The sequence below is a fragment of the Chrysemys picta genome, chromosome 3 (assembly GCF_011386835.1).
Source record: "Chrysemys picta bellii isolate R12L10 chromosome 3, ASM1138683v2, whole genome shotgun sequence".
Taxonomy (NCBI): domain Eukaryota; kingdom Metazoa; phylum Chordata; order Testudines; family Emydidae; genus Chrysemys; species Chrysemys picta.
In genome coordinates, this window is record NC_088793.1 from 29,000,668 (window position 1) to 29,028,361 (window position 27,694).

Here is a 27,694-nt window from a genome sequence, read left to right on the forward strand (position 1 = left end):
TTTGAAAAGTTAGTGATGAATGGAAATTCAGGTGGTTATAACAAAATGCACAATGTGGTATGATGGAGCTATCTGCAGTTGGATAAACCTTTTAAAAAAAATACAGGGACTTCATTTAATATAAAGAGTATATTTTTTAAGAGTTAAAAGGGGGTTTGATATTTTTTTAAAGATGGGGGTGATATATAAAGATAATTTCCTTTTTGTGATTACAAAGATCAAATGCAGCATGTAAAGTGACAAAATTCTGGTAAAATCACCCATTGACGAATCGTGTTTACCTTGAAAAATTAACCCTGCCACATGCCCATTATTGGTCAGATGCCTCCGAATCTCTTAAAAAAAAATTAGAAGCCTCTGCACCTTCACTTTTTTTCAACTCCCTCTCTTTGCCATCCTTCTGGTACTCTCTTCCCCATTTTTCCCTATTGCTCTTCCAGTCCTCTGATATACCTCCTTCTTCGAGTACTGTTCTCCATCTTGATATGGAGCAACCATAGGCACACACATCTCAAAGAATTCCATTTACAAGGTAAGTAACCTCTCCATCTTTTTCTCTCTGCATTAGCTCTCCCCTTCATGTTTCTGTTCCTCTGACCTCAGTCTCCATAATACTTCCTCCCATTTACTCCACTTTTGTCAGGCTTGGAACAACTCCCTTTTAACTGAGGACAGATATGTGCTGATTGCTGTGGAGCCAGTAAGAGTTATTCCTGCATCAATCAGTGGGATTCTTGTAAAGCAGAATGTGGTGCTTATTCTTGTATGATGGATGAGCATGTGTCCTTGAGAACATGCCCCACCTGTGTCTGACCAATCAAAGCTGAATCTTACATTGTCTTCCCAAGTATTGCATTTCTCCTTTCCGACCAGCATCATTTGCCTGGGTTCAGTATGGGCCAGCAGCTTTTCGTCAAAGGGTTTGCAGGATTCTGACATTTTTGTAACGGCAGTGGGTTCATCAGTTGAAAATGAGTAAGGCTAAGATTTTGTCCCAGATATTTTTCGTAAAAGTCACCGACAGGTCACGGGCAATAAAGAAAAATTCACAGAAGCCCCATTACCTGTCCATGACTTTAACTAAAAATATCCATGATAAAACGGGGAGTTCAGCTGTGGGGTCCCCACAACCCCCCATGGTTAGGCAGCTGCGGGAGCCTGCTTGGAGCTGCCTGTGGTGGCTCGGTGCTCTGGGGTCATCCCGCTGCCGCGGTGGCCTGGGAGCTCCTGGGGACCCCCACTGCTCCCGGCCACCATGGGCTGAAGTCACGTAGGTCACTGGTAGTCATGGATTCCATGACTTCTGTGACCTCCAAGAAAAAATCGTAACCTTAAAAATGCGACACATAGGTGCCTCCTTGTGTACCATCTTTATCAAGAGTGACTGCAAACATTGCTTTTGAGCAATTTATATGTTACTGGTATTAGATATAAATATTCTGATATGTCAGAGAAAACAGAAGCATCCACAGTAATGTATGGACAAGATAACTCAGTGTATTCTTGCACCTGGATAACTCAGACATTGTAGTTTTTAATCTTGAAATTTGCTGTTAACTTAATCTTCAGTGAGAGCAAGTGTTATTGACATAGTTAATGAAAATTTGTGCCAAAGGTTTGAGCTTCAGTTCTGGAAAGCATTTAATTTTAAATCCATCCCTCTTCAGGACAGCACTTAAGTACATGCTTAAAGACAAACATTCATATTGAGAATGACTAAACTGTTTCTTTCCTGAATTGGGACCTGAGGAAAAGCTATAAATGGTTCTTTCTCTTTAATACTTTTATTTTGATCTTTGTCATATTATTGGCTGCCCATCACCTTAGGAATTGAGAAACATTTTCAAAAATTAAAATACATATTATCATTTGTAAAATGGTAGTGAATGGATACTGTCCAAAGCTGGGATCTTCATAATCCTCTTTAGTCTTGATTTAGCTGAATAAGTTTGACATCCACAAATTTTGTATCCTCACTATTCACACCATTATCTTGATCACTAATCTGCTGACCCTCCAATCCAGGCTGCAAATCTCTCCAGGCCAGGCAAACTGACCAACATTTTCATCTTATGTTAGTTATATATAAGGCTGTTTTAGTCACGGGTATTTTTAGTAAAAGTCATGGACAGATCACGGGCAGTAAACAAAAATTCATTGTACTTGTACTGTATACCCCTAACTAAAACTTGGGCTCGGGGGCGGGGGCGTGGGTGCTTGGAGGGGGGCAGTCTGGGGGCGCCGCAGGTGCTGATGGGTAGCCCGGGACCCTTGATGGTGTTGGGGGAGGGTGAGGGTGGGCGGTGGTGGGCAGCTCGGGACTCCGCTGGCACTGGTGGGAGGGGCGGGCGGGAAGCGGCATGCAGAACGGGACCCGTGTTGGTGCTGGGGAAGGGGTTGAAGGGGCTGGCAGGCTCCTTAGCCGGCTCTCCCTGGAAGTGGCTGGCATGTCAGTGCAGCCCCTAGGGGGAGGGAAGGCCAGGGGGGCTCCACATGCTGCCCCCACCAGAGCTCCAGCTCTGCAGCTCCCATTGGCCAGGAAACGCAGCCAATGGGAGCTGCAGGGACATTGTTTGCAAGCAGGGGCAGCGCACAGAGCCCCCTGGCCCCTCCACCTAAGAGCTGTAGGGACATGCCGGCCACTTCCGAGGAGCCCCCTCCAGGTAAGCGCCACTCCATACCCCAACCTCCTCACCCAGTCCTAAGCCCCCTCCCACACCTAAACTACTGCTACTGTTGCTGGCCCAGGGACTGCCGGAGTGTTCACGCAGCCCCTGAGCCAGCCACACTGGCCGCTGCAAAAGTCAGGAAGGTCACGGAAAATCACAAATCCGTTACTTCCGTGACCTCCGTGACAGACACGCAGTCTTAGTTATGTATCACTGTGTGAACAATACTTTGCAGGTAGTTAAAATCATTGGATGTCACTGACTGCCAGAATTTAGCAAAATTCAAAGAGGAATTGGTTACCAAGAATAACCAGTTATAATAATTAATGCTAACAAATTTGGAGAGATGTGAAACATCTCTGGGTTTTAAACTAATCTCTAACTGTTAGGGATTAGGATGAGAGAGTCAGATTATTCCATATCTGTCTGTCTGTGGGGTTTCTTGCACTTTCCTGTGATTCATCTGATGCTGGCTATTGTCAGAGATAATTTAGCTAAATGTTATAATTAGATTCCCTGTCCCGGGAAACTACCCCCTCCTCCTCACCCCATTATCCAGTTAGAGGTATTAGACTATGTCCGGAACTTCAGGCTCCGGTATCTGTGCTTCTTGCCCCCTCTACTTCTTGGTCAGCAGTGATCATCAGTGTTGCCTGTACTGCCTCAGGAAAGGTCATGTCACTGCAAGTTGCTGTGTCTGCTGCTCTTTCCCTGGTCAGACTCAAGAACATTAGCCTGACTCAGCAAGGAGTGCGCTTTCTGACATGAGGTTCAATTTATGAGCAAGGGAATCTACTCCCATAGATTCCCCCGTTGAGGTCTTGTCAGGAAGGTAGGGAACATTCTCATAAACACAAGAGCGAATCCTCTTCTAAGTTCACTTCAAAGAAATTGGATACAACCCTGCCTAAGGCAAGCAAGTATTCCTGCTCAGCCCATTAGGATTTAGAACACCTAAGTCTCAGAGTCATGACAAAAAAGCCAACAAGTCCAGGATTCTGTCAGTACCAGACTGCACTTTTGGTAGCAACAATACCTCTGGTACCATCTAAGCCTAAACACTGGGAACCGATGGCACCAACAAAAGGCACAACCACTGGGAGCCTCAACCACAAACTGTAAGTGCTCACTTTCTATCAGTGTAGATGGACAGGACCCATGCACTTCAGGGAGAGCAGAGACTTGTGTTACACCTGATGACATTTTTGCTCTCCCTTACCACAATCGCTGTTGCTATCAGGTCCTTCCCTCATGAGAGAAATCCTGACTCCACCAGAAGATACAAATTATTGGAGGAGTCAGTCCCCCAGTCCATCATCCAACCATGGTTTCCCTCCAGCAGAACCGTTGGTGCCACCGTTAAACCCAGAATAGGCCTTTTCTTTCTTGGGAGGCTCTGAATCACCTGAGGAACTGATGTATCCTGAGAAATATCTTCTTAGACAAGGGACTCGGACCTGTCTAGAACTGACCTCCCATCTCAGCATCTGTATGGTACCCCATGGTTCCAGTGGAGCTCCACAACCACCCTTTGACCCATCTTACTTACCATATTGGGGACTCTGGTACCCGTACCTCCACCCTTCAGCGTCGACGTGATCCACTAGGAAGTCAGTCCACCGCTCTTTGCAAGAGGACAACCAGAGTTTCCTTCTGCTACCATAGAAGAGGAAGATTATGAACTGGATCTGGCAGTTCTGTTGGTACCAATGAGACAGCCTTCATCTTCAGATGAAGCAGACACTTCAATATTTTCCCCTGTGTGCTGAAGTGGTCACCTTATAGAATTTGTTCATCAGCAATCGAACTACCTTGTCACAAGTTTACCTTCTAGGGAATCAAAAAGTGTTGTTGGGCACCTTCAGCAGGTACTTTGGTATTGACCACAAGTGAATGTTACATGATAAGTGGTGAACAGTATTTTTGTTCTATGGGAAACCCCACAAGGGATCTGTTCGCCTCTCAAACAAACCTATACTGTTCCAGGGGAGCCCGAAGACATCACTTTCAAGGTGACGCACTCTTTCTTTCTTGGTCAGACTATCAGAACTATGCCTTCCCTCCCTTGCCACTCCTATCTTGGATCTTATGGAAGATTCATCAGGACAGGGCTTGAGTCATCCTCATCAACCCAGTTGGCCCAGACAGTTTTGGTCCCAAGTTTCCTGCTCACATCATCCCAGTTGCTGATTAACATGTAATCCTTTTCCTTGACCAAGAGGAAGGGCAGAATCAAGCATCACAAACCCCAAGCACTCCATCTCAGGGCGTGATTTTTGGATGAGGTGGCAGCTGTAGAATATTCACGCTCTGAAGCCGTACAAAGTGTCCTTACTTAAAAAAAAAAAAATTCCTCTAGGAAATTTACTTAGCCAAGTGGAAGAGTTTCTCTATCTGTACACCACAAAAACTTGTGTCCCCGGAAGCAACTGATATTCCCTTTATTCTGGACTATCTTTTCCTCAAATCAGCTGGTATTTCCATCAGCTATATGTGGGTCTACGTGGCAGCAAGCAATGCATATCACATGGTTCACATTCACATTCACATGGTTACTCCATTTTCATTCATCCACTGATTACCAGATTCTGGAAAGGTCTAATCAGAACTTTTTCGCCAGTAAGGAATTCACTCCTCAGTGGGACTTAAAGCTTGTGCTTTCGGTGCTTACTAAGCCTGCCTTCAAACCACTAGCTACATGTTCCATGTCTCTCTTCTTTATGAAGGTTGCATTCTTTGTGGCTGTCAGCTCAGTCAGGAGGGCAAATGAGCTTTGAACACTGATGGCGGATCCACCTTACACCATATTCCATAAAGACAGTTTCATTGTGTTCACATCCTAAGTTCACCTGAACCAGTCAATCAATCCACCTATCTGTGTTTTTTCCCAAAACCACACTCCTCTGAAGAGAAGAGACTATATTCCCTCAACATGCAATGAGCCTTAACCTTTTACCAACGAAAGAGAAAGCCGATCAGAAAATCATCCAGACTGTTTATTGCTGTAGCAGAAAGAGTCCAAGGTCAAGTTGTATTCTCTGAGAAGATCTCGAAATGGATCTTGGGCTGTATCTTTCCCTGTGGTCAGTGGTTACATCTTCCTCCCCCTCATGTGGTGAGGGCTCATTCTACAAGAGCACAAGCTGCATCAATGGTATTGCTTCAAGAAGTACCTCTATTTGACATTTGCAAAGCAGCTACATGGAATTCCATCAGACATTCACTAGTACAGGATGCTGATGCATCCTTTGGGACAGCGGCCCTTGAAACAGCTCGCTGCCTGCATCCTCGCACCCTTCTCCTACTTGATTACTTCTTGTCAGTCACCCCCAGTGGAATACACATAGGGACCAGCACTTGACGTAGAAGAGAAAAGTATTTACTTTATGACAACTGGAGGTTCTTTGAGATGTGTAGTCCCTGTCTGCATTCCACTACCCATCCTCCTTCCCCTTTGCTTTGGATCATTCTTGGATTCATGATAGAGAAGGAACTAGAGGCATGGTCGTTCTGCTCTGCTCTTTATCTCCTCAGCTGGAGGCACAAGGAGAGCGAGGGTGCATGTGCAGCCCAAAGGATACTGCCCTCAAAGAATTCTCCAAATCCGGGTGCCTGGAGCACATGTGTACCCACAGTGGAATACAGATTGGCAATTATCTGAGATGTATGGTCCCTGTTACTCTAGGGTAAATAACTTTATATTCCTCAATGAGTTTAGTCTAAAATGCAAATACTTTTTTTTTGTATGGAATTAGATGACCCATTTCACACAGCTCTTTGGATGAGCCACACACATCTATCTTGCATCTGTCACTCATCTCTTTATTCCATCTGGACTGAAAACCCTGTTCACCCCTCTACTCAATAACTGCAGTCATTCCTTAACATCTACTGTGTAATACAGAAGTTGTTCTGTACTGCAGGACTAGTTTCCTTCCTGATTCCTCCCAGTTACAGTTATACAGTATATATATTTTAGCTATTCTATATTCAGATTGTTAGATTTCATTATCTTGTTTCTACACAGCTCTTGCAGCTAATTTTGTTCAAAATAACATATTTCATCTTGCTTATTAAGTTTCTTTAAAAATAATCTTTTTACTTAATAGGTAAGATGAAATATGTTTGTGACGGGTTGGATCACAGAAACCCCCTTGGGAGCTGCCACCCAATGTGCAAAGACTACCCCTGCTTCTGTTTTCCCTGCCAGCTCAGGACTCCAGCACCCTGTCTTGCTGAGCCAGACACTCCCGTCTGGCTCCAGACACAGATCCAGGGTCTGAATCTCCTGTCCCAAAGCTGCAAGTTACCTGAAAACAGCTTACAGAAGTGCGCTTGTCTTCAGCACTCAGATGCTCAACTCCCAATGGAGTCTAAACCCAAATAAATCCGTTTTACCCTGCATAAAGCTTATGCAGGGCAAACTCATAAATTGTTCGCCCTCTATAACACTGATAGAGAGATATGCACAGTTGTTTGCTCCCCCAGGTATTAATACATACTCTGAGTGAATTACTAAATAGAAAGTGATTTTATTAAATACAGACAGTAGGATTTAAGTGGTTCAAAGTAGTAACAGACAGAACAAAGTAAGTCACCAAGCAAAATAAAATAAAATGCGCAAATCTATGCCTAATCAAACTGAATACAGATAATCTCACCCTCAGAGATGCTTCAGTAAGTTTTTTCTCAGACTGGACACCTTCCAGGCCTGGGCACAATTCTTTCCCCTGGTACAGCTCTTGTTACAGCTCAGGTGATAGCTAGGGGATTCTTCATGATGGCTCCTCTCTCTCTCTGTTCTCTTCCCCCCTTTATATATCTTTTGCATAAGGCGGGAACTCTTTGTCTCTCTGGGTTTCCACCCCCCCTCACTGGAAAAGCACCAGGTTAAAGATGGATTCCAGTTCAGGTGACATGATCACATGTCACTGCAAGACTTCATTACTCACTTGCCAGCACACACATATACAGGAAGACTCACAGGTAAATACAGCCATTTGCAGACAATGGGAGTCATCAAGATTCCAAACCACAGCTGGTATTTCATACTGAGCCAGGTGTGGACATAGAGATTGCAAAATCTACAAGAGTAAATCTACAGGAAGAAATTAATGGTCCACACTTTACACAATTACAATAGGCCCTCAGAGTTACATTTTATATTTCTAGTTTTAGATACAAGAGTGGTACATTTATACAAATCAGATGATCATACTCAGTAGATTATAAGCTTTGTAATGATACCTTACAAGAGACCTTTTGCATGAAGCATATCCCAGTTACGTTACATTCACTTATTACCGTATTTTCTCTAAAACTATCTCAGTTACATTATATTGACTTATTATCAAGTTTTTATAAAACCATATAGACTGCACAACGTCACAATGTTACTTTGAACAAACTTAGCTGCAACAGCTGTATAGAAACAGGATAATAAAGTCTAGCAGCCTGAAAATATATATAATGTGGAACAAAGCAAAACAGATTTTCTCTCTCTCTACCTCTTTCCACTATAGCTATTTTGGGAGTTGCTGCTACCTCATGTAACAAGGCATAGTACTCTTCAGGTTGTTAATCTTTCCCCGTGCCACTTTGGTCCACAATATTGTGATGTTGTTTGTAGTTACAGATAGCTTCTGCTTTTGACTGGGTATTCAGGCAACAGCCCAAATTCTGACTGCTTGCACTGAGGTCAGAGTTTAGTTCTCATCTCTCCAAGTTTCCTCAATAGGAATTTTCCCCATCTTAAAACTCTGCATCTAAATCAGTGGGGGTTTTTTGAGCAAATTATTGAAAGATAAAATCACAAAATATAAGGTATCTGTAAATAAATGCCTATAGTTGCATACTATGGAAAACATAATTAGGCAGGCACAAAGCTACTGTTATGAATATTAGCTACATATCCAAAAAGAGTCTGGGTCAGGCTAAGTGGCTTTCTCTCAGCCTATTTTGTGAGTTTCTTGAACTTCAACATGGCTCAAGAAAGTGGGTTTGCCAAGGGGTAGATGTCTGTGTTTCAGAAAACATCTCCTCTTTGTTTTCCCTAATAATCTACCATTTGGTAACCAAGGACGCAGTTACATCATTTCCATGAACCAGACCTAACTTCTATTCAGAAATCTCCCCATAACCTAAACCGTGCTTCATCTATATAGCTGTTGGTTTCTAAAGTAAATATAACCTTCCTTTCAAAATGACATAGGAGCTACTAATCTTTGTTCACTTGTATGGCAGAGTAAGGGCTACCCAAACCACAACCCCAATGCTTGAGAGTTCAAAGTGCACATACAGTTTTTGTTTCCTCCACTTTCCTTTCTTGGAACATCTGGATAGGTTGTGGACAGAGCTATAGCTTGCCCTACATGCCTGCCTCACTCATCCATTCTCCAGTCAGCGGAAGTATTTTGCACTTCATAAAGGTGTGTGAGAAATGCAACTGGGAGCCGTTTACTATGGGCTGCATGCAAATAGCCCATAGCACTCCTATGAAATGTTACAAGTCTAACAGCAAATTATGTCACATAGTACTTTTCCATCAGTCAATTAAATAGAAACAAACACAAAATTGCACAGACTTTTCCAAAATCAAATCCAAATTTATATTAAAAATAAATATATAGTTCAATTTTTTATTATTTTTATCTGAAAGCAATTTGGTGTATATTCTTTCCACTATTGGAAAAAAGTTTATTCACAATATGAACTTCACTTTGTGTCAAAGTAAATCATTCAGTTGTCATATCTTTTCTTTTAGCGATATTGTAGAAATTTTTTTTGTTCTCCTTTCCCCAACTTACAACTATTAGAGTTGGTAATTACAGGGGTTGGCATCTACAGTTTCCATCTGCATTTCCAGGAGCTCTATGCTATTAAGGCACAAAGAAAACTGTGGTAGAGCTGTCAGTTGAAAGTACAGAAATTAAGTCAAACGTACCAGTTGACTGTGTAAACCATGATTTGATGCATATCTAAGTTTCACAAATCGTGAGAATTGCAAGCTCTTTGTTCAGGCTTGTATATGCAGAGATGTATTTCTTTATGATATGCTCATCCTAATATCATAGAATAACCTTCCACCCTTTTGTGCTGTGAATATGTACTGCTTGAATAAACACCAAAGTGAGAATGATGCAGAAACAGAAAAGCTTTCCATTTATTTTAAGTTCTTTAAAATGAGGAGCTAATGAAATATTATACAACATTCCATTATCTTGATGTCCTGCTAATAGAGCTCTGGGAAATACGTCTGAAAATGTCTGCCTGCTGAGCACCATGCACTGTCATTGTGTCTTTAAAACATGTCTTACTTAAAATACTTTCGTGAAGGCCAAATATTATACCTGTGTCAATTACTTCTAAGGGTGTATATGTACAAATATATGCACATAACTTACCTCCTTTTCTCTTTGACACATTTAATTTCAGCTAAGCTCATAATTTTTATGTTCATGTATCTTGTTTTAGATTTATTTTTTGAATTTATAAAATGTTTGCAAATTGTTTGAGAGATTTACTTTAAAAGATATAATTAACAATTAAGGAAACAAATATAAGTGAGATTTGAGGATAATATAAATTGCTAAAACAAGTTAGGAGAAACATGGTATTAAGGCCAGCATGTCTCAACAGAAGTAGAAAGAGGCCAAATGACTTTCTCATGATCTAATATTGTCAATGACTTATTTCTTACTGGGACACAGGATTCTAACAGTTAATAGTTCTATTGTTTTTGTATTGAGTTGTATGTTGCATAACTGGACAATTGTGATCCAAAAGTCCCATGTAAAACAAAAAAGCACTGTTGAATACTCAAGCCCACCTGCTCTGGTGGGCATTTCCTGCCATCAAATAACATTAAGATCCTATGAGTGAAAAATGCACTCCCTGTCTAAAGGACTCATTGGACTTCAAGGTCCTATGACTGCACGGGGTAAGTGACTTACTATTTTTACAACCTAGATTGACTGCACTGAATTGAATAAATTCAGCATATTTATAAAAAAAAAAATCTTAAACATAATTGCTCACTTAAAAAGAGATTAGCATAAAGTAGCAATGTTTCATAATTTTAAATAAAAAAAATCAAAGTCACATTGGGATTTGTGACAGGTGGAAAAAGTCAGCTAACAAGGAAATGCAAGATTAGTTTCAGTAACTTACTATAATTATCTTAATAGCCATTGTTTTCAAGCCCTGTGACATTAGTGAGAACTAATTTGTCCATGTGGGGGCTATTTCAGTATCTGAGGAGTCAAGAATTGTATGTGTAAAGGAGAAGAAACACCTTATAATACACAGGTTTGTCTGAAGTTGAACTATTCTGGTGAAGAAAGAATACAGTATTGTCATTCAAATATTAGAGAGAGAATGTTAAGGAGGTCTTGTGCTTCTGTATAGTAAAATATTCATGCCAAAAAAGAAGAAACATCACAGATTACTAAAACTCAATCTGCAGTTCATAACTCAGTCACCTAATACTGACTCAAGTGTAGATATTTAAATATAGGAAAACGTGACTTTCCCTGCTCCTTGTATTTAGAGTACAATGTATTTTATTGTAATTAAGGACCATCACTGGGCTGAGTGATTTGGGGGAAAGGGCAGGAAAACAATAGAGAGAGTTGGGTTTCAAAAACCAATGGGGGATGAAAATAAGGACATGTAGTTATTCGTTTTTGGTATATGCAAATCTTGACAGTTCCATTAACTGAATTATATGTATAGGTTAACTGTTGGTTGTGCTGCTAAGATGATTGTTTAGGAGGGATTTGAATGAGAAGAGGGTGATTACTTAGTAAACAAAATTTTGGAGATTACCTTATGGATAAGGGGCGGACAAACCTAGTAGCCCCCAAATCAATTTTTTTCTCTTTAGTCTCAAACCGTAATCCATCTTAGCACAAGGGCTTTGCAAGCACATAAGAACATAAGAATGGTCATACTGGGTCAGACCAAAGGTCCATCCAGCCCAGTATCCTGTCTGCCGACAGTGACCAATGCCAGGTGTCCCAGAGGAGTGAACCTAACAGGTAATGATCAAGTGATCTCTCTCCTGCCATCCATTTCCACCCTCTGACAACCAGAGGCTAGGGACAACATTCCTTACCCATCCTGGCTAATAGCCATTAATGGACTTAACCTCCATGAATTTATCTAGTTCTCTTTTAAACCCTGTTATAGTCCTAGCCTTCACAACCTCCTCAGGTAAGGAGTTCCACAGGTTGACTCTGCGCTGTGTGAAGAAGAACTTCCTTTTATTTGTTTTAAACCTTCTGCCCATTAATTTCGTTTGGTGGCCCATAGTTCTTATATTATGGGAACAAGTAAATAACTTTTCCTTATTTACTTTCTCCACGCCACTCATGATTTTATATACCTCTATCATATCCCCCCTTAGTCTCCTCTTTTCCAAGTTGAAAAAGTCCTATCTTCTTTAATCTCTCCTCATATGGGACCCGTTCCAAACCCCTAATCATTTTAGTTGCCCTTCTCTGAACCTTTTCTAATGCCGGTTGTCAGGGTTCCTTCCCCACTCTAAAGTCTAGGGTACAGATGTGGGGACCTGCATGAAAGACCCCCTAAGCTTATTTTTACCAACTTAGGTTAAAATTTTTCCCAAGGCACAAATTTCACCTTGTCCTTGAACGGTATGCTGCCGCCACCAAGTGAGTTAGACAAAGATTCAGGAAAAGGACCACTTGGAGTTCCTGTTTCCCCAAAATATCCCCCCAGGCCCTTCACCCCCTTTCCTGGGGAGGCTTGAGAATACTCTACCAACCAGATAGGTAACCAGGTGAGCACAGACTAGACCCTTGGGTTTTAGGACACTAAAACCCAATCAGATTCTTAAAAAAACCCACCAGACTTTATTATAAAGAAAGAAAAAGTAAAAGAATCACCTCTGTAAAATCAGGATGGTAAGTACTTTACAGAATAACAAAAGATTCAAAAACACAGAGGATTTCCCCGCTAGGCAAAACTTTAAAGTTACAAAAGCAGGGATAAACCTCCCTCTTAGCACAGGGAAAATTCACAAGCTAAAACAAAAGATAATCTAATGCATTTCTTTGCTATTACTTACTATTTCTGCAATGCTAGATGCTTAGTCCAGATATGCTTAAAGAGATGTATTTTTCCTGCCCTGGTTCTTTGCTGCCTCAAAGAGAACAAAACAAAGACACAAACAAAAACCTTCCCCCACAGATTTGAAAGTATCTTCTCACCTTATTGGTCCTTTTGGTCAGGTGCCAACCAGGTTATCTGAGCTTCTTAACCCTTTACAGGTAAAAGAGGAATTAACCCTTTACAAAGTAAAGAGGATGTTATGCTACCCTTAGCTGTATGTGATCTTTTTGAAGTTCTTCTGTCTGCTTTGGTCATAACTATCTTTAGCAGTTTAGTATCATCTGCAAACTTTGCCACCTCACTTTTTACCCCTTTCTCCAGAGCATTTATGAATAAGTTGAATAGGATTGGTCCTAGGACTGACCCTTAGGGAACACCACTAGTTATCCCTCTCCATTCTGAAAATTTACCATTTATTCGTACCCTTTGTTCCCTGTCTTTTAACCAGTTCTCAATCCATGAAAGGATCTTCCCTCTTATACCGTGACAACTTAATTTACATAAGAGCCTTCGGTGAGGGACCTTGTCAAAGGCTTTCTGGAAATCTAAGTACACTATGTCCACTGGATCCCGCTTGTTCACATGTTTGTTTACCCCTTCAAAGAACTCTAATAGATTAGTAATGTCGGAGAATAACAGAGTTCTCACTTTTTGTTTGGGTACAGCAAGTCAGATACTTTATTTTCTCTAACAATTGCTTAGAGGGAGAGAGCTAAACAGGTCTCTCAACAGGTAAACAATTACAGCAAGCATTTATACCTGTTGTTACAGACAATAATGAACAACAGCTGCATTTTGTTTATACATAGGTCATTCTGATATCTTGTTTTGCTCACTAATGTAGACTCTTAGTCTACATTCCATATTATCTACACATTATATATACAAGGTCGCAACAACTTCTCACACAGTTCTTTCCCACTCGCCTCCACATTCCTTGCTTCTACAAATCTCGCGTTATTAGGGTTACAGTTAGCCTGACTCTTGCTAACGAACTGTCATGCATTGCATCCCCTTCCTGTCAGTTCTTTCTCTGCTTCCACAGTAAGACATGATTTCCCTTTACAGAAACCATGTTGACTTTTGCCCAACAATTTATCTTTTTCTATGTGTCTGACAATTTTATTCTTTACTATTGTTTCAACTAATTTGCCCGGTACTGACGTTAGACTTATCGGTCTGTAATTGCCGGGATCACCTCTAGAGCCCTTTTTAAATATTGGCGTTACATTAGCTATTTTCCAGTCATTGGGTACAGAAGCTGATTTAAAGGACAGGTTACAAACCAGAGTTAATAGTTCTGCAATGTCACATTTGAGTTCTTTCAGAACTCTTGGGTGAATGCCATCTGCTCGCGGTGACTTGTTACTGTTAAATTTATCAATTAATTCCAAAACCTCCTCTAGTGACACTTCAATCTGCGACAATTCCTCAGATTTGTCACCTACAAAGGACGGCTCAGGTTTGGGAATCTCCCTAACATCCTCAGCCTTGAAGACTGAAGCAAAGAATTCATTTAGTTTCTCCGCAATGACTTTATGTTCTTTAAGTACTCCTTTTGTATCTTGATTGTCCAGGGGCCCCACTGGTTGTTTAGCAGGTTTCCTGCTTCTGATGTGCTTAAAAAACATTTTATTACCTTTTGAGTTTTTGGCTAGCTGTTCTTCAAACTCCTTTTTGGCCTTTCTTGTTACATTTTTACACTTAAGTTGGCATTGTTTATGCTCCTTTCTATTTACCTCACTAGGATTTGACTTCCACTTTTTAAAAGATGCCTTTTTATCGGTCACTGCTTCTTTTACATGGTTGTTAAGCCATGGTGGCTCTTCTTTAGTTCTTTTACTGTGTTTTTTAATTTGGGGTATACATTTAAGTTTGGCCTCTATTATAGTGTCTTTGAAAAGTGTCCATGCAGCTTGCAGGGATTTCACTCTAGTCACTGTACCTTTTAATTTCTGTTTAACTAACCCCCTCATTTTTTTCATAGTTCCCCTTTCTGAAATTAAATGCCACAGTGTTGGGCTGTTGAGGTGTTCTTCCCACCACAGGAATGTTAAATGTTACTATATTATGGTCACTATTTCCAAGCGATCCTGTTATAGTTACCTCTTGGACCAGATCCAGCGCTCCACTCAGGACTAAATCGAGAATTGTCTCTCCTCTTGTGAGTTCCTGTACCAGCTACTCCAAGAAGCAGTCATTTAAAGTCTCAAGAAATTTTGTCTCTATATTTTGTCCTGAGGGGACATGTACCCAGTCAATATGGGGATAATTGAAATCCCCCACTATTAGTGAGTTCTTTATTTTGATAGCCTCTCTAATCTCCCTTAGCATTTCATCATCACTATCACTGTCCTGGTCAGGTGGTCGATAATAGATCCCTACTGTTATATTCTTATTAGAGCATGGAATTACTATCCATAGAGATTCTATGGAATGTGTGGATTCATTTAAGATTTTTACTTCATTTGATTCTACATTTTCTTTCACATATAGTGCCACTCCCCTCCCCCTCACACGATCTGTTCCGTCCTTCCGATATAATGTGTCCCATTGATTGTCACCACTCCACCAGGTTTCTGTGATGCCTACTATATCAATATCCTCCTTTAACATGAGGCACTCTAGTTCACCCATCTTATTATTTAGACTTCTAGCATTTGTGTACAAGCACTTTAAAAACTTGTCACTGTTTATTTGTCTGCCTTTTTCTGATGTGTCAGATTCTTTATGTGAATGTTTCTCATCTGATCTGGCCCATACTTTATCCTCTTCCATCCTCTCCTCCTGACTAAAACCTAGAGAATCTCTATCAATAGACTCTCCTCTAAGAGAAGTCTCTGTCCGATCCACGTGCTCCTCTGCAGCAATCAGCTTTCCCCCATCTCTTAGTTGAAAAAATGCTCTGCAACCTTTTTAATGTTAAGTGCCAGCAGTCTGGATCCACTTTGGTTTAGGTGGAGCCCATCCTTCCTGTGTAGGCTTTCCCTGTCCCAAAAGTTTTCCCAGTTCCTAATAAATCTAAACTCCTCCTCTCTACACCATCGTCTCATCCACACATTGAGACTCTGAAGCTCTGCATGCCTACTTGGCCCTATGCGTGGAACTGGAAGCATTTCTTAGAATGCAACCATAAAGGTCCTGGATTTCAGTCTCTTTCCTAGAAGCCTAAATTTGGCCTCCAGGACGTCTCTCCTACCCTTCCCTACGTCATTGGTACCTACATGTACCACGACCACCACACTACACATAAGTCTATCTAGATGCCTTGAGAGATCCGCAACCTTTGCACCAGGCAGGCAAGTCACCATACAGTTCTCCCGGTCATCACAAACCCAGCTATCTATGTTTCTAATGATCGAATCTCCCATTACTAACACCTGCCGTTTTCTAATGGAGAGGTAACCTCAATGCGAGAGGATACCCCAACATCATCTGGAAGGAGGGTCCCAACTATGGAAAGGTTTCCCTGTGATCCCGTTGACTGCTCTCCTTCCCTGAGCCTTTCATCCTCCTTAACAGCGTAGGGGCTGTCTGACCGGAGGTGGGAGAAATCTACAATGTCCCGGAAAGCCTCATCAACATACTTCTCTGCCTCCCTTAGCTCCCCCAGTTCCGCCACCCTGTCCTCCAAAGCCCGTACACGGTCTCTGAGGGCCAGGAGCTCCTTGCACCGAATGCACACATACGCCACCTGCCCACAGGGCAGGTAATCATACATGCTACACTGAGTGCAATAAACAGGATAGCCCCACTCTGCTGCTGGACTTCCGCCTGCATTCTCTCCTACAGCTACAGCACACGTGAAATATAGCTCATCTACTGTGTTTCTCTTATATGGAAAAGATAGCGAATGCTTCGGTTAGAAACATTATTGGAGAGAAGGAGACAGTGCTGTCAGAAATCAACAGGTGGAAATATATAAATTTTGGTCACATTGGGCATAGAAATGGAAGTAACCTTGAGAAGGTTATTGTGGAAGGAATGGTGGTTATTAGTTGTAGTAGGGGATGACCAGTAAGGAGACGGATAGAAAGTATGCAGCAGATCACTGGGAGGTCAGCTGCTGAGTGCTTGAAGCTAGTGAAGAATCAAGAAGGCTTCTGAAAATTCTGTGTTGAAGTCACCAATAGTCATCCATGAATAAGTGGATTTTACTTACTATGTTAAGGAGAAATATCACTAAAGACACCTGCTACAGTGTGGCCCTCATCTCTGAGTGGAGATTGTAGGTGCTACTGCAGCATTGTTTTTGATGATAACTAATGACAGGTAGCTGACACAGTGCTGAGCCCAGTCTGCACTGACTTCCAAGTCGCAGTTAACACTGTGGCATCGAACTTGATTGTTTCCTGTTGTGTTCAAATAATATAGAATTTTGTAAATTAGACAAGCCCATGGTGGAGCATCAGGGAGAAAAGCTATATTATTCAAGCACCTGTCTTAAAGTATCAGGAAAGATTTACCTAGTAAAAGGAAGCAGGGGAATTGGGCTTGTTGCCACACTTTCTCAGTGTCTGAGAGAATTTGAAAAGCCAACAGTTTGTCATGTACTTGTCTTTTTTTTTTTTTTAACACATAGCATTAGAAAGAACAAACTGATTCTAACTTCTTATCTAGCCTATTGACTGTTTAAAAATATTGAGGGGCCTATGAACTACGTAAGTATGGTGATAAGCAATCTGCTCTGTAGCCTTTTTTGCTGGTTTCATTTATAATTAATGATCTTATTAGTGTTTGTATTTACACTTCCCACATCCCCATATTTTAATGAAGATGGGTTTTATGTGAATGTAGAAATATTAGTATATTCTAAAAGGATATTGTGAAAATGTATTTCATAATTTTAAATTGCTTTTTATTCATTCTTTAAGCCCTACACAGCTTTGACACTGAAATGTTTCTTTTACATTTTATTATACATCACTGGATTCTTCTTCTTGTTGAAAATCCAATAAATATCACACTAGTAGGATCAGTGTTATTTAAAAAGTCATTTTAGGGGGTGTAGAAGGAGACTGAGTGCACAGAAAGAGAAGGAATAAAACATGTAATAATTAAATGGACTATGCAAACAGACACAGTTGAGAAAAGTATTTTCCTGTATTCATAGATTTTAAGTCCAGTAGTGATCATTGTGGTAATCTATTCTGACCACCTGCATAACACAGGCCATGAGACTTCCCTGGATTAATTCCTGCTTCACTTTCAATAGCTGTGGCTGAACTAGAGCATATCTTTTAAGAAAAAAGAATCCAATCTTTAAATGAAGATTTACAGTGATCAAAAATCTATCACAACCCATGGTAAGTTGTTCCAGCACTCAAAACCACAGTTAAAAATGTGCACCTTATTTCTAGACTAAATGTGTCTAGCTTCAACTTCCAGCCATAGGATCTCATTGAAAAAAATTGAAGAGCCTTTGTTATCAAATTTCCTTATGTAAATACTTATAAATTGTGACCACATCACCCTGGGCCTTCTCTTTGGTAAAGTAAATAGATTGAGATCCTTGAATCTCTTACTATAAAGCACATTTCCTCAGTCCTTTAATCATTTTCATGACTCTTCACTGAACTCTCTCCAGTTTCTCAACATCCCTCTTGAATGGTGGACACCAGACCGGGACACAGTATTCCAGTAGCAGTTCCATCAGTGCCACGTACATAGATAATAGAATCTCTCTACTCCTAAGGAGATCCCCCTGTTTATAGGTCTAAGAATTGTATTAGCTCTTTTAGCCACCGCATCCATTTTATTTATCATTATTTATTATTTATATTGTGATAGCACAACAAGAAAAAGATAGTCCCAGACCAAAGAGTTTATAATCTTTTATAAAAAAAAAAAGAGAGACAAGTGGGTATATACAGACAGATGGGGGAGAAAAAGGAAACAGGGAGACAATACTGCTCAGCATGAAAAGCAGTGGTTTCAGCACACTGCTGTGAAGGCCAAGACTGATGTTGTGAAGGCCAAAACTATAACCGGTTTTAAAAAAGAACTAGATAAATTCATGGAGGATAGGTCCATCAATGGCTATTAGCCAGGCTGGGTAGGGATGGTGTCCCTAGCTTCTGTTTGCCAGAAGCTGGGAATGGGCAACAGGGGATGGATCACTTGATTACCTGTTCTGTTCATTCCCTCTGGGGCACCTGGCATTGGCCACTGTTGGAAGACAGGATACTGGGCTAGATGGACCTTTGGTCTGACCCAGTATGGCAGTTCTTATGTTGCATACTTGCTGCCTACCCGTTGTCAAGTTTTTGTAATCATCTTGGCAAAGGAGAGTGTTATGGATGGATTTGAAGGAGGAGACGCTTTGCAGATATTACGGGAGTTCCTCCCAAGTATGATAGGCAGCATGGAAAAAAGCACAGATGTGCTTGTTTGAAAATTCAACAAGAGAACAATGAAGGCTGGCTTTTTTGGCAGAGTGGAGCTGAGTCAGTCTTGATAGTGTATTAGATATAGTCAATGAAGGGCCTAGAAAGTGAAGATCAGTAGTTGGCTTGTAGTGAAGAAGGGGAAGTGAAAAGTTGGTCAGATTTTGGACTTACCAGCCTTTGCAATGTATTTTAAGTAGTTTTGGTGTGTATAAAATGTGTATAATGCTTTTTTGCAAGAATGTAATTTATGTTTTTTGTGCACTACAAAGTAAATTACTCTGCCACCCACTAGGAAAAGTTCTGGCACACTTACATTAAATTATTTTCTGCCAATTTCAGTGATATATTTATTATTTATATAAGCATTGTCAGTGAGCTTAGTGCTGTACAAGGCACACAATGAGTCCTTGCTATGAGGCGCTTACAATCTAAAAGACAAAATATAGTACTTGGAAGGTCAAGGAAAGGATTAATTGAGTTTTTGTTGTAGGTAGTTGCCTAATATTGTCTTTTATAACCCTCTGCTTTCGGTTTGTCATAACTTTGCCAAATTTTAACTGATTGGTCTGAAATTTTCGAAGGTTGGTCTGTGCCTCAGGTTGAACTCTTTCTGGGAAATTTCAGCAAAAGGCTGCATCCATTTCCAAGATGAAATGTAAATAGTTTTACCAACATTAATACATTTTAGACTTTTCAGGATTTTTCCTACATCTTAATGCATACATAAAGGAGGGAAGAATTAAGGTTGTCTGGGCAGCCTTTACTTCTGGCATTCCATTAACTTTCAAATGCTTGTTTTTACAACTGTAGCTTTCTTTTCATATAGGGTTCTTTGCATTTTGTGTGTGAATACATAATATGTGTGCACACCACATATGTGGAGGCAGTACTCTACCCACAAATCTATCTCGGTGAGAACTTATTGCAACATACCAGTCTCCTCAGCACCTTCAAAGAACTGCCATTTATAAAATCAACATATTCTAGGATTTTTTGTAATGATGATGGATGATGTCAGGATAGAAAAACATGCCAAGAGTAATTTAAATAGTTGAACAGGGCATCAGCCTGTTATGGTGATGGGAGAGAAAAAAGGCTTCTAGAGAATTAATGCCCACTTCATCTTGTGTCTGATGAAGTGGGCATTCACACACGAAAGCTTATGCTCCAATACTTCTGTTAGTCTTAAAGGTGCCACAGGACCCTCTGTTGCTTTTTACAGATTCAGACTAACACGGCTGCCCCTCTGATACTAGAGAATTAAAAGATTTCTTAATGATTTTTTCCCAATGTTCAAACATTTTATTGTGTACAGAAACGCATAGTGCTGTTGTAGTTTTACATAGGTCATTTAAAAAAGCTTGCAATTTTAAATATCCTTGATTGCTAAGATGTTTTTTAAAAAAGTATCTAGTTATAATGGAAATAAATATAAACTCATCCAACATAGTCCACTGCTACTTAGTGTATTCATTGTGCTTAGATAATTTGTCTTTTTCAGAAAATATCACAGCTGTGCCTGGCATCTGTATCTTCTTGTGTTTTGATCTTGTTAGCTCATGCAACCTGATCAGAACTTAGACTTGCAAGGTATGACATTTCGCAAATCTCCCAGATCAGTAAGGGGTTCTGTCACCACCTGCCTTAGTAATGCCGTTCTGGTATGGCTCAGAGCTCTGACACCAGTAGCCAGCCTACAAGCAGAAAGATCTCAACTCTGGTTTCCACCAGGCTAGTTATTCCTTGCACCATACCTGCACAATCCCTTCCGGTCCCGAGTCTCCCCAAATCTATCTCCCCAAGTGCTTAACTACCAGACATCTACACTTTCCTCCTCTGGTTCCTCATCCCCAAAGAAGTGAAATCTGCTCCCAATTATCAGTTCTCTTCAGAGGACGCATGCCACACAGTCTGCACAACAGAGACATGCTTAGGTTAAAAATAAAGTGTATTTAATTAAAAAAATAGATTCAAAGATGAAATAGTAAGCAAACACATACAAGTTACACAGAAAATAAGCAATCTCAGGCTTTACATTTCTATACTGTATTAGCTAAATTCCCTTCTCTAATACAAGTTACCAATTTTCCAGCTTGTCCTCTGTCCTAGAAGGGATTCAGTGTTTCACGGAGAGCACCTTGTTTAGATGCTGACCCGCAGTTTCTAGATAGCCTTCTCTTCAAACCCCTTTTCCTTTTAACCAGGTTTCCAGGTTTTTTTCCTCTTTCTCTCAGACTATGCCTACACTAAAGACCTTAGAGCCAACAGGAGAGAGCTCTCCCACCAACATAATTAGACCACCTACAATGACTGGCAGTACCTATGTAAGCAGGAGAAGCTCTCTCGCTGACACAGCACCGTGCACACTACCACTTATGCCACGCAGCAGGGTGTTTTTTTCACACCCCAAAGTGACGTAAGTTTTGCTGCCGACATAAGTGGTAGTGTTGACATGGGCTCAGACTATTGTACACAGAGCAAGGGTAACTCTCTCCTTCCTTTAATTTTCTAAGACTGGGTGGTTGTTTTTTCAGTTTCACTGTCTTTCCATTAACTTTAATGATCCACTATTTTCTTTCCCTAGGTTGTACAATGTTGGGTACCGGCAGTTAGTTTCATGTGAACAACTAGCCTGAGAGATGATCCTCCCTGCCTGATTGCTTCACCCCCTGTTGTGAGGTGATGCTGTAGTTGCACCACAGTTACAATTACCATTCTCTACACATATATACATGCCTACATTCATAACGATAACCTGAACAAATATTTCCTAATGACCACCAAGTTCAGAACATTATAAGCTTTCATAAAAGACCTTAATTGACATATATTTTTACACAATAACATTGTATACAACCAGTTGATTCAATTTCTTATTCTTTGGGGTTCAGGACCCCGGTTCTCCCTTTGGGGTGTCTGGACCCTGCTTGTCACACAAGGATAAATAAGATGATACAGGAATAAGTGTGGGTGATCCTGTAGGTGGCACTCTTCCCTCAGAGCCCGTAATAAAGTCACAGTATTGTGTTGGGGGCATTATATTGCTAACGGTGTCATTTTTCAGATAAGCGGTAAAGTCAAGATGTTGATCACACTCTGCTATTATAGATCACATGCAACTTTTCTTAAGAGAACATGACTAAACACAGTGCACTGTCAACATTCCTAGGTAATTGCATTTTCCTGCTGTGTATACATTCCTCTGCCATTTCAAATAGATACCATATTCATTTCCTGTCCTAAAAAGTAAGGTCGTTTTGCTACATGCTGTTTGACCACAGAGTTTGCTATGTTTCAGTGGCTGAGTAAGTGGATCACTGTGTAGCTTCTATAATGGTTAAGATAGTCTGTGAATTACTTTGGCATGAATATCACTGTATAAATGGAAGATACCGTATTCATAATACACACAATACAAAATTATTTGTGGCGAGATTTTCAAAAGTGTATCTGTCTCTGTGTGCCATGGATTTATGAATGTGGAAACTATAATGCACATTCAAAGATCTCATTTCTGTGTGTAGTTTTGAACTAGATACTACAGCCATTGTGCACTTTAAATACCTAACACAGATGATTTTTAAACCTCTAAACAACTCTTTATCCTGTTATGGATATGCTGTTACATTTGTATGTTATTTCTCTCAGTGCATTGGAAACAGTCATTGATTCAGAAGAATTATTTTAATATTTGTGGTATGTTCCCCTGTTTGACTGTAGGATGGCCGTTAGCTAATTTGTAATCAGGTAACTTATATTTTATACAGATAGTTTAGGGTCTGCTAATTAATCTTTCAGCTCAATGGATCAATAAATGCAGGATTTTAGTAGTAAAGAGACTTTCCTCTTATTTTTGTGCTTTTACTATTATTACAAAATGTACACTATAATATTACTTCCACTAATCAAAAAGAACATTTGTTTCCTTTATTTATCTCCTCCAGTACAAATACAAATTTGACAGCAGTGCAGATTTGACTTGCATCAATTATATAAATGTGTTCAGGTTATTTAGCATTCAGTGGTCACACTTACATTTCTACAAGGTTCTACACGTTTCTAAGAGGTTCCTATGTTTAAAATGACAGGTTTCAGAGTAGCAGCCGTGTTAGTCTGTATCCGCAAAAAGAACAGGAGTACTTGTGGCACCTTAGAGACTAACAAATTTATTAGAGCATAAGCTTTCGTGGGCTACTGCCCACTTCTTCGGATGCATATAGAGTGGAACATATATTGAGGAGATACATATACACACATACAGAGAGCATGAACAGTTGTCTTACCAACTCTGAGAGGTCAATTAAGTAATTAAGCAATCTTTTTATGTTTAAAATGTGGAATACTGCAAGATCTGATCATATCTCTCAGGATGGAAGAAATATTTCATGGTTGATTCATGAAAATCCCATCAGATGGATCTTAGAATGGCAACTTTGTTTTAGAGTTTTAAAATAAAGGCTTTTTTTTTTCTTTTTCTTTTTTTTAATTGATTTCACAGGCTGACCCAAAAGAGCTGATTAAGATGGTCACAAAGCACGTTTCTCAGTGTGGCTATGAAGACTGGCCTGAAGAAATAGCAGCTTTGATTAAGCAGTTGTACTACTACAATGAACGACTACTGGACTTCACTCAGGCTCAAATCCTTCAAGGCCTTGGCAAAGGAGTGGATGTGCAGAGGTTTACAGCAGATGGCCAGTACAAGAGAGAAACTATACTGGGGTTGGCGGAGTAAGTAATGTCTGTTGTGTGGTTTCTGTTTTGTTCAAATGGAAGTATTTAAAATTCAGAACAGGAAAGTAAATTTTCAGCAGCACTGACCTTTAGAAGGACTCATTTTGCGGGTTTATTTTGCCGTGTTACTATAAATGGGACCTTTTTTCTCCAACCACTCTAGTCAGATGACGTGATGTTTGTCCAACCAAATGGATCAATACTTGCAGGATTCTAATAGTAAAGATACTCTTTCCACTCCCTCCCACCCCCCTTATCTTTGTGCTTTAGCTACTACTATTACAGTCTATTAAAACAGATGCCCTAAAAGGGGGGAATTTTTGAACCACACTAAAAATATCGTGTCTTCCAAGTTTGAATTTGAATACATTTTAGATAAACACGCTGTTTTAATGTTGATAATTTAGTTATAGTAGACTTACATTGCAAAAATGTATACACTCCCCCCTCCCCCCCACCAAAAAAAAATCTGGTAGATTGTACATCAGTCTCATAGCATTGACTAGAGACCCAGCTCTATTGGATTCCCCATTCAATTTTTCTATTGAATTGTAATCCTAATTTCCAGAATCCCTTTATTTTAGTCTTGGGGTTCTCGAGAATAGGCTGCAGAGTGTCTCCTAAGGGCTTGAGTCACATAGAAATGACAATGCTGAACATCAAAATACCTTACTTCTAGGTACCTAGACAATCACTGGGATTCCCAAAGTCTGAGTTAGGTGCCTACGCTCCCGATACAATAAATGGGGAAAGATAGGCACCTTAGAAAGAAATTGACAAAATCGAACAAGTGAGGCTGCTTCTCACCTAAACTAGACAACGGGAGATGCCAAGCTAAGGAGTGTTTTGCTAAGGCTCTCCCCTCTCTCGGAAGCAAATGCCTAAATACAGACTGCAGGAAAGTTCCTCCTTCTGCTCAGGATTTTCAGCTGCAAACCTTGTCTTGGCATTAGGCACCTACGCCATTTTAGCAAGGAGCATGGTATGGGGGAAAACCTCATTCATAATTTTTAACCCAGTGGTTAATGTACTGACCTGAGATGTGAGAGACCCACTCTTCAAGAACCTGTTCTTCCTGAGAGGAGAAGGAATTTGAACTGGAACCTGCTACCTCTCAGGTGAGTGCTCTCACAACTGGGCTATGGGATATTCTGCTATGGGGCCTTCCTCAGTCTTTCCTGTTGAAGCTGTTCCACGGTGGTGATATCGTCTACATAAGAGAAGTTTAGTGTTCCAGAAACTATTTGATTCTTCCTAGCACCCTGTAAAAACATGTCACCTTTGCCTGCAAATGCTCCTTATAGTGTACATGTTTGTCAAATATTGTTTGGAGTTAACTTATAGCAGCAGGAATGGCTGTTTAACAGAATTTCAGCAGATTTATACCAGACTTGAATACCAGCTAACACAGAGGGTCAGTGAAAACCCCCTGCTACCCAGTAACAGTCACATCGCATCATATTTTCCACGTTTAACCATCTTGTGCATAAGTTGTTGAAGAGAATGTATGGATGCTATTCCATCCCAATAGTAGTTCATAGTAATTTTTTTATATTATAGGGTCACAAAGAAACACTAATACAAAGTACTTGATTAAGCGTAGTATCAAAACCAAAGTGTCTCATGCAACAGCTTTTGCCCTACATTTACTATACTGAAGGTGATAGGATTTTTTTCTGCATAGGGATTGCATGATTAGGCCCTACATTCACTAAAGTTGCTCCAAGCACCTTTTAATTTTTTCTATTGGAGTTGTCTTTTCCTATTGCAGATTAACTTAAAAAAAAATAATCATAGGGGTCAGCTTCTTCCTGACCTATACACTGTGGTTTACTGGAGGGCAGAAAGGATGCCAATAGTCTCTTCCCACACATGAATAAAAGTATTGAGCCTAGTTTTTCCTTGTGGAGTATGGAGACAGGAAGCCTTGCTGCAGTGGAAGGGTAGAAACTTGTGGTGCTGTCATGAGCAGAAAAGACACCTATCAAAAAGAGAAGAAAAGAGATAATAGATAAACATCTGTGGTCTAACATTGTTTTTTTATTCTAACTTTTTTTTTAACCGCCTTTTAATTTGCACAATATATTAATCAATGCAAAATGTTTTTTTCCCAAATCTTTGCTATCAGTGATTTGATAATTGCAGAAAGGCACAGACATCACAGGGAGTCTGTTTTGCTATGATATTATCATTGTTTGGGTAAATACTCATAAACCAAAGGCCATTAACGTATCAAAGGTGTGGTGATATCCCAGCATGATATTGTTCCCTGCTCATATATATTGTCCGTTATCTTGTTTTAGTTCTTCCATATTTTATGGAGAATAGTGCAGTGGGATGTCAGGATGAATTTTATGGGAAGTGTGGGAACCAGGATAAAAATACATTAATGTGTGCACTAGGAATCAGAAGGGAAGGCAATTGGAGTGGACCCAATATTCTAAATCTAAAACTTGGTCAGTATAGAGCAAGGCTTTAAATAACCCCCAAAATAGTAGAGGCAACCTCCTCTCTGCCTTTTTTTTTTCTTCCCAGTTGCCCTTTTATTGCTGGGTGGTCCAGTGACAGTGATGTAAGAAATGTTGCGTAGATTCTTGCAGTTCTGTTGCCAATACACTGTTCACTAGCCTCCTGTGCAACTATTGTTCGATCATGGGCAAAATAATGGAACAGCTGTTATGGGACTCAATTAATAAAGAATTGGGATAATATTAATGCCAATCAACATGACTTTATAGAAAATGGACCTTGTCAAACTAACTTGATATCATTCTTGGATGAGATCACAAGTTTGGTTGAGAAAGGTAATAGTGTTGATGTTGTATGCTTTGGCACCCATAAGGCATTTGACATCTTGATTAAGAAACTGGAATGATACAAAATCAACATGGCACACTTATTGGGATTAAAACCAGGGTAACTGGTAGGTCTCAAAATGTAATTGTAAACACAGAATAATGACCAAAAGGGTGTGTTTCTAGTGGGGTTCTACTTTATTTAATATTTTAATCAATGCTCTGGAAAAACACCATAAAATCATTCTTATTATTTGTATTTCCATAGGACATAGGAGCTATAGTCATGGACCAGGGCCCCATTGTGCTAGGTGCTGTACAAACAGAATAAAAAGCCCCAAAGAGTAGCAATCTATTGTCTCTTGTGTTATACCTAGATGGATTCAGATAGACAGGGAACTACAAGGAAACATTGGGACAATATTGGTCACCACGGTAGGCTATGGCATCAACGCATCAGTTTCCTAACTGTTGTCAAGTTTATTGTATGCATCATAGCAAAGGAACGTTTTAAGAAGGACAATGAGGTCACTTTACAGACGATATGGAGCAAATGTGAGGGGTAGCATGGGAGAAAGCATAAAAGTGCTTGTTTCAAAATTTAACAAGTGGTCGAGGCTGGCATCATTGGCCAATCAGAGAAAGGAGCCCACACTTTGATTTATAGTGAGAGATGACAGGTAAAATGGGGATAAGCCATGAAGGACTTGAAAGTGAAGACAAGCAGCTTATATTTTATATGGTAGAGAAGGGGAACCCAGTTGAAGAGATGGAAGGAAGGAAGTGACATCATCTAAGTGATGGGCTAGGAGAATGATCTTTGCAGCGGCATTCTGAATGAATATGAGTGGGACAAGGTTGCATTTGTCATGGCCAGAGACAAGGGTATTGCAGTAATTGAGATGTGAGATGATGAGAGCCTAGTTGTATGGGTGGTTAGGAAAGGCTGCATCATAGAGATGTAGTGCACAAAGAA

General features: G+C 40.2%; 1 protein-coding gene across 6 annotated transcripts in view; it reads left to right on the forward strand.

Annotated features, from left to right (window-relative positions):
- The window catches only part of NBAS (NBAS subunit of NRZ tethering complex), a 383,144-nt gene that overhangs the window by 225,370 nt on the left and 130,080 nt on the right, over nt 1-27,694 (forward strand). For all 6 annotated transcript variants that reach the window (XR_010599418.1, XM_005293091.5, XM_065587676.1 and 3 more), the window contains exon 41: nt 23,691-23,920. Coding sequence is in view for 5 of the 6 variants with exons in the window: in XM_005293091.5 (XP_005293148.2) it covers nt 23,691-23,920 (230 nt within the window). In the remaining variant the exon portion in view is untranslated. The remainder of the gene's footprint in view (nt 1-23,690; nt 23,921-27,694) is intronic.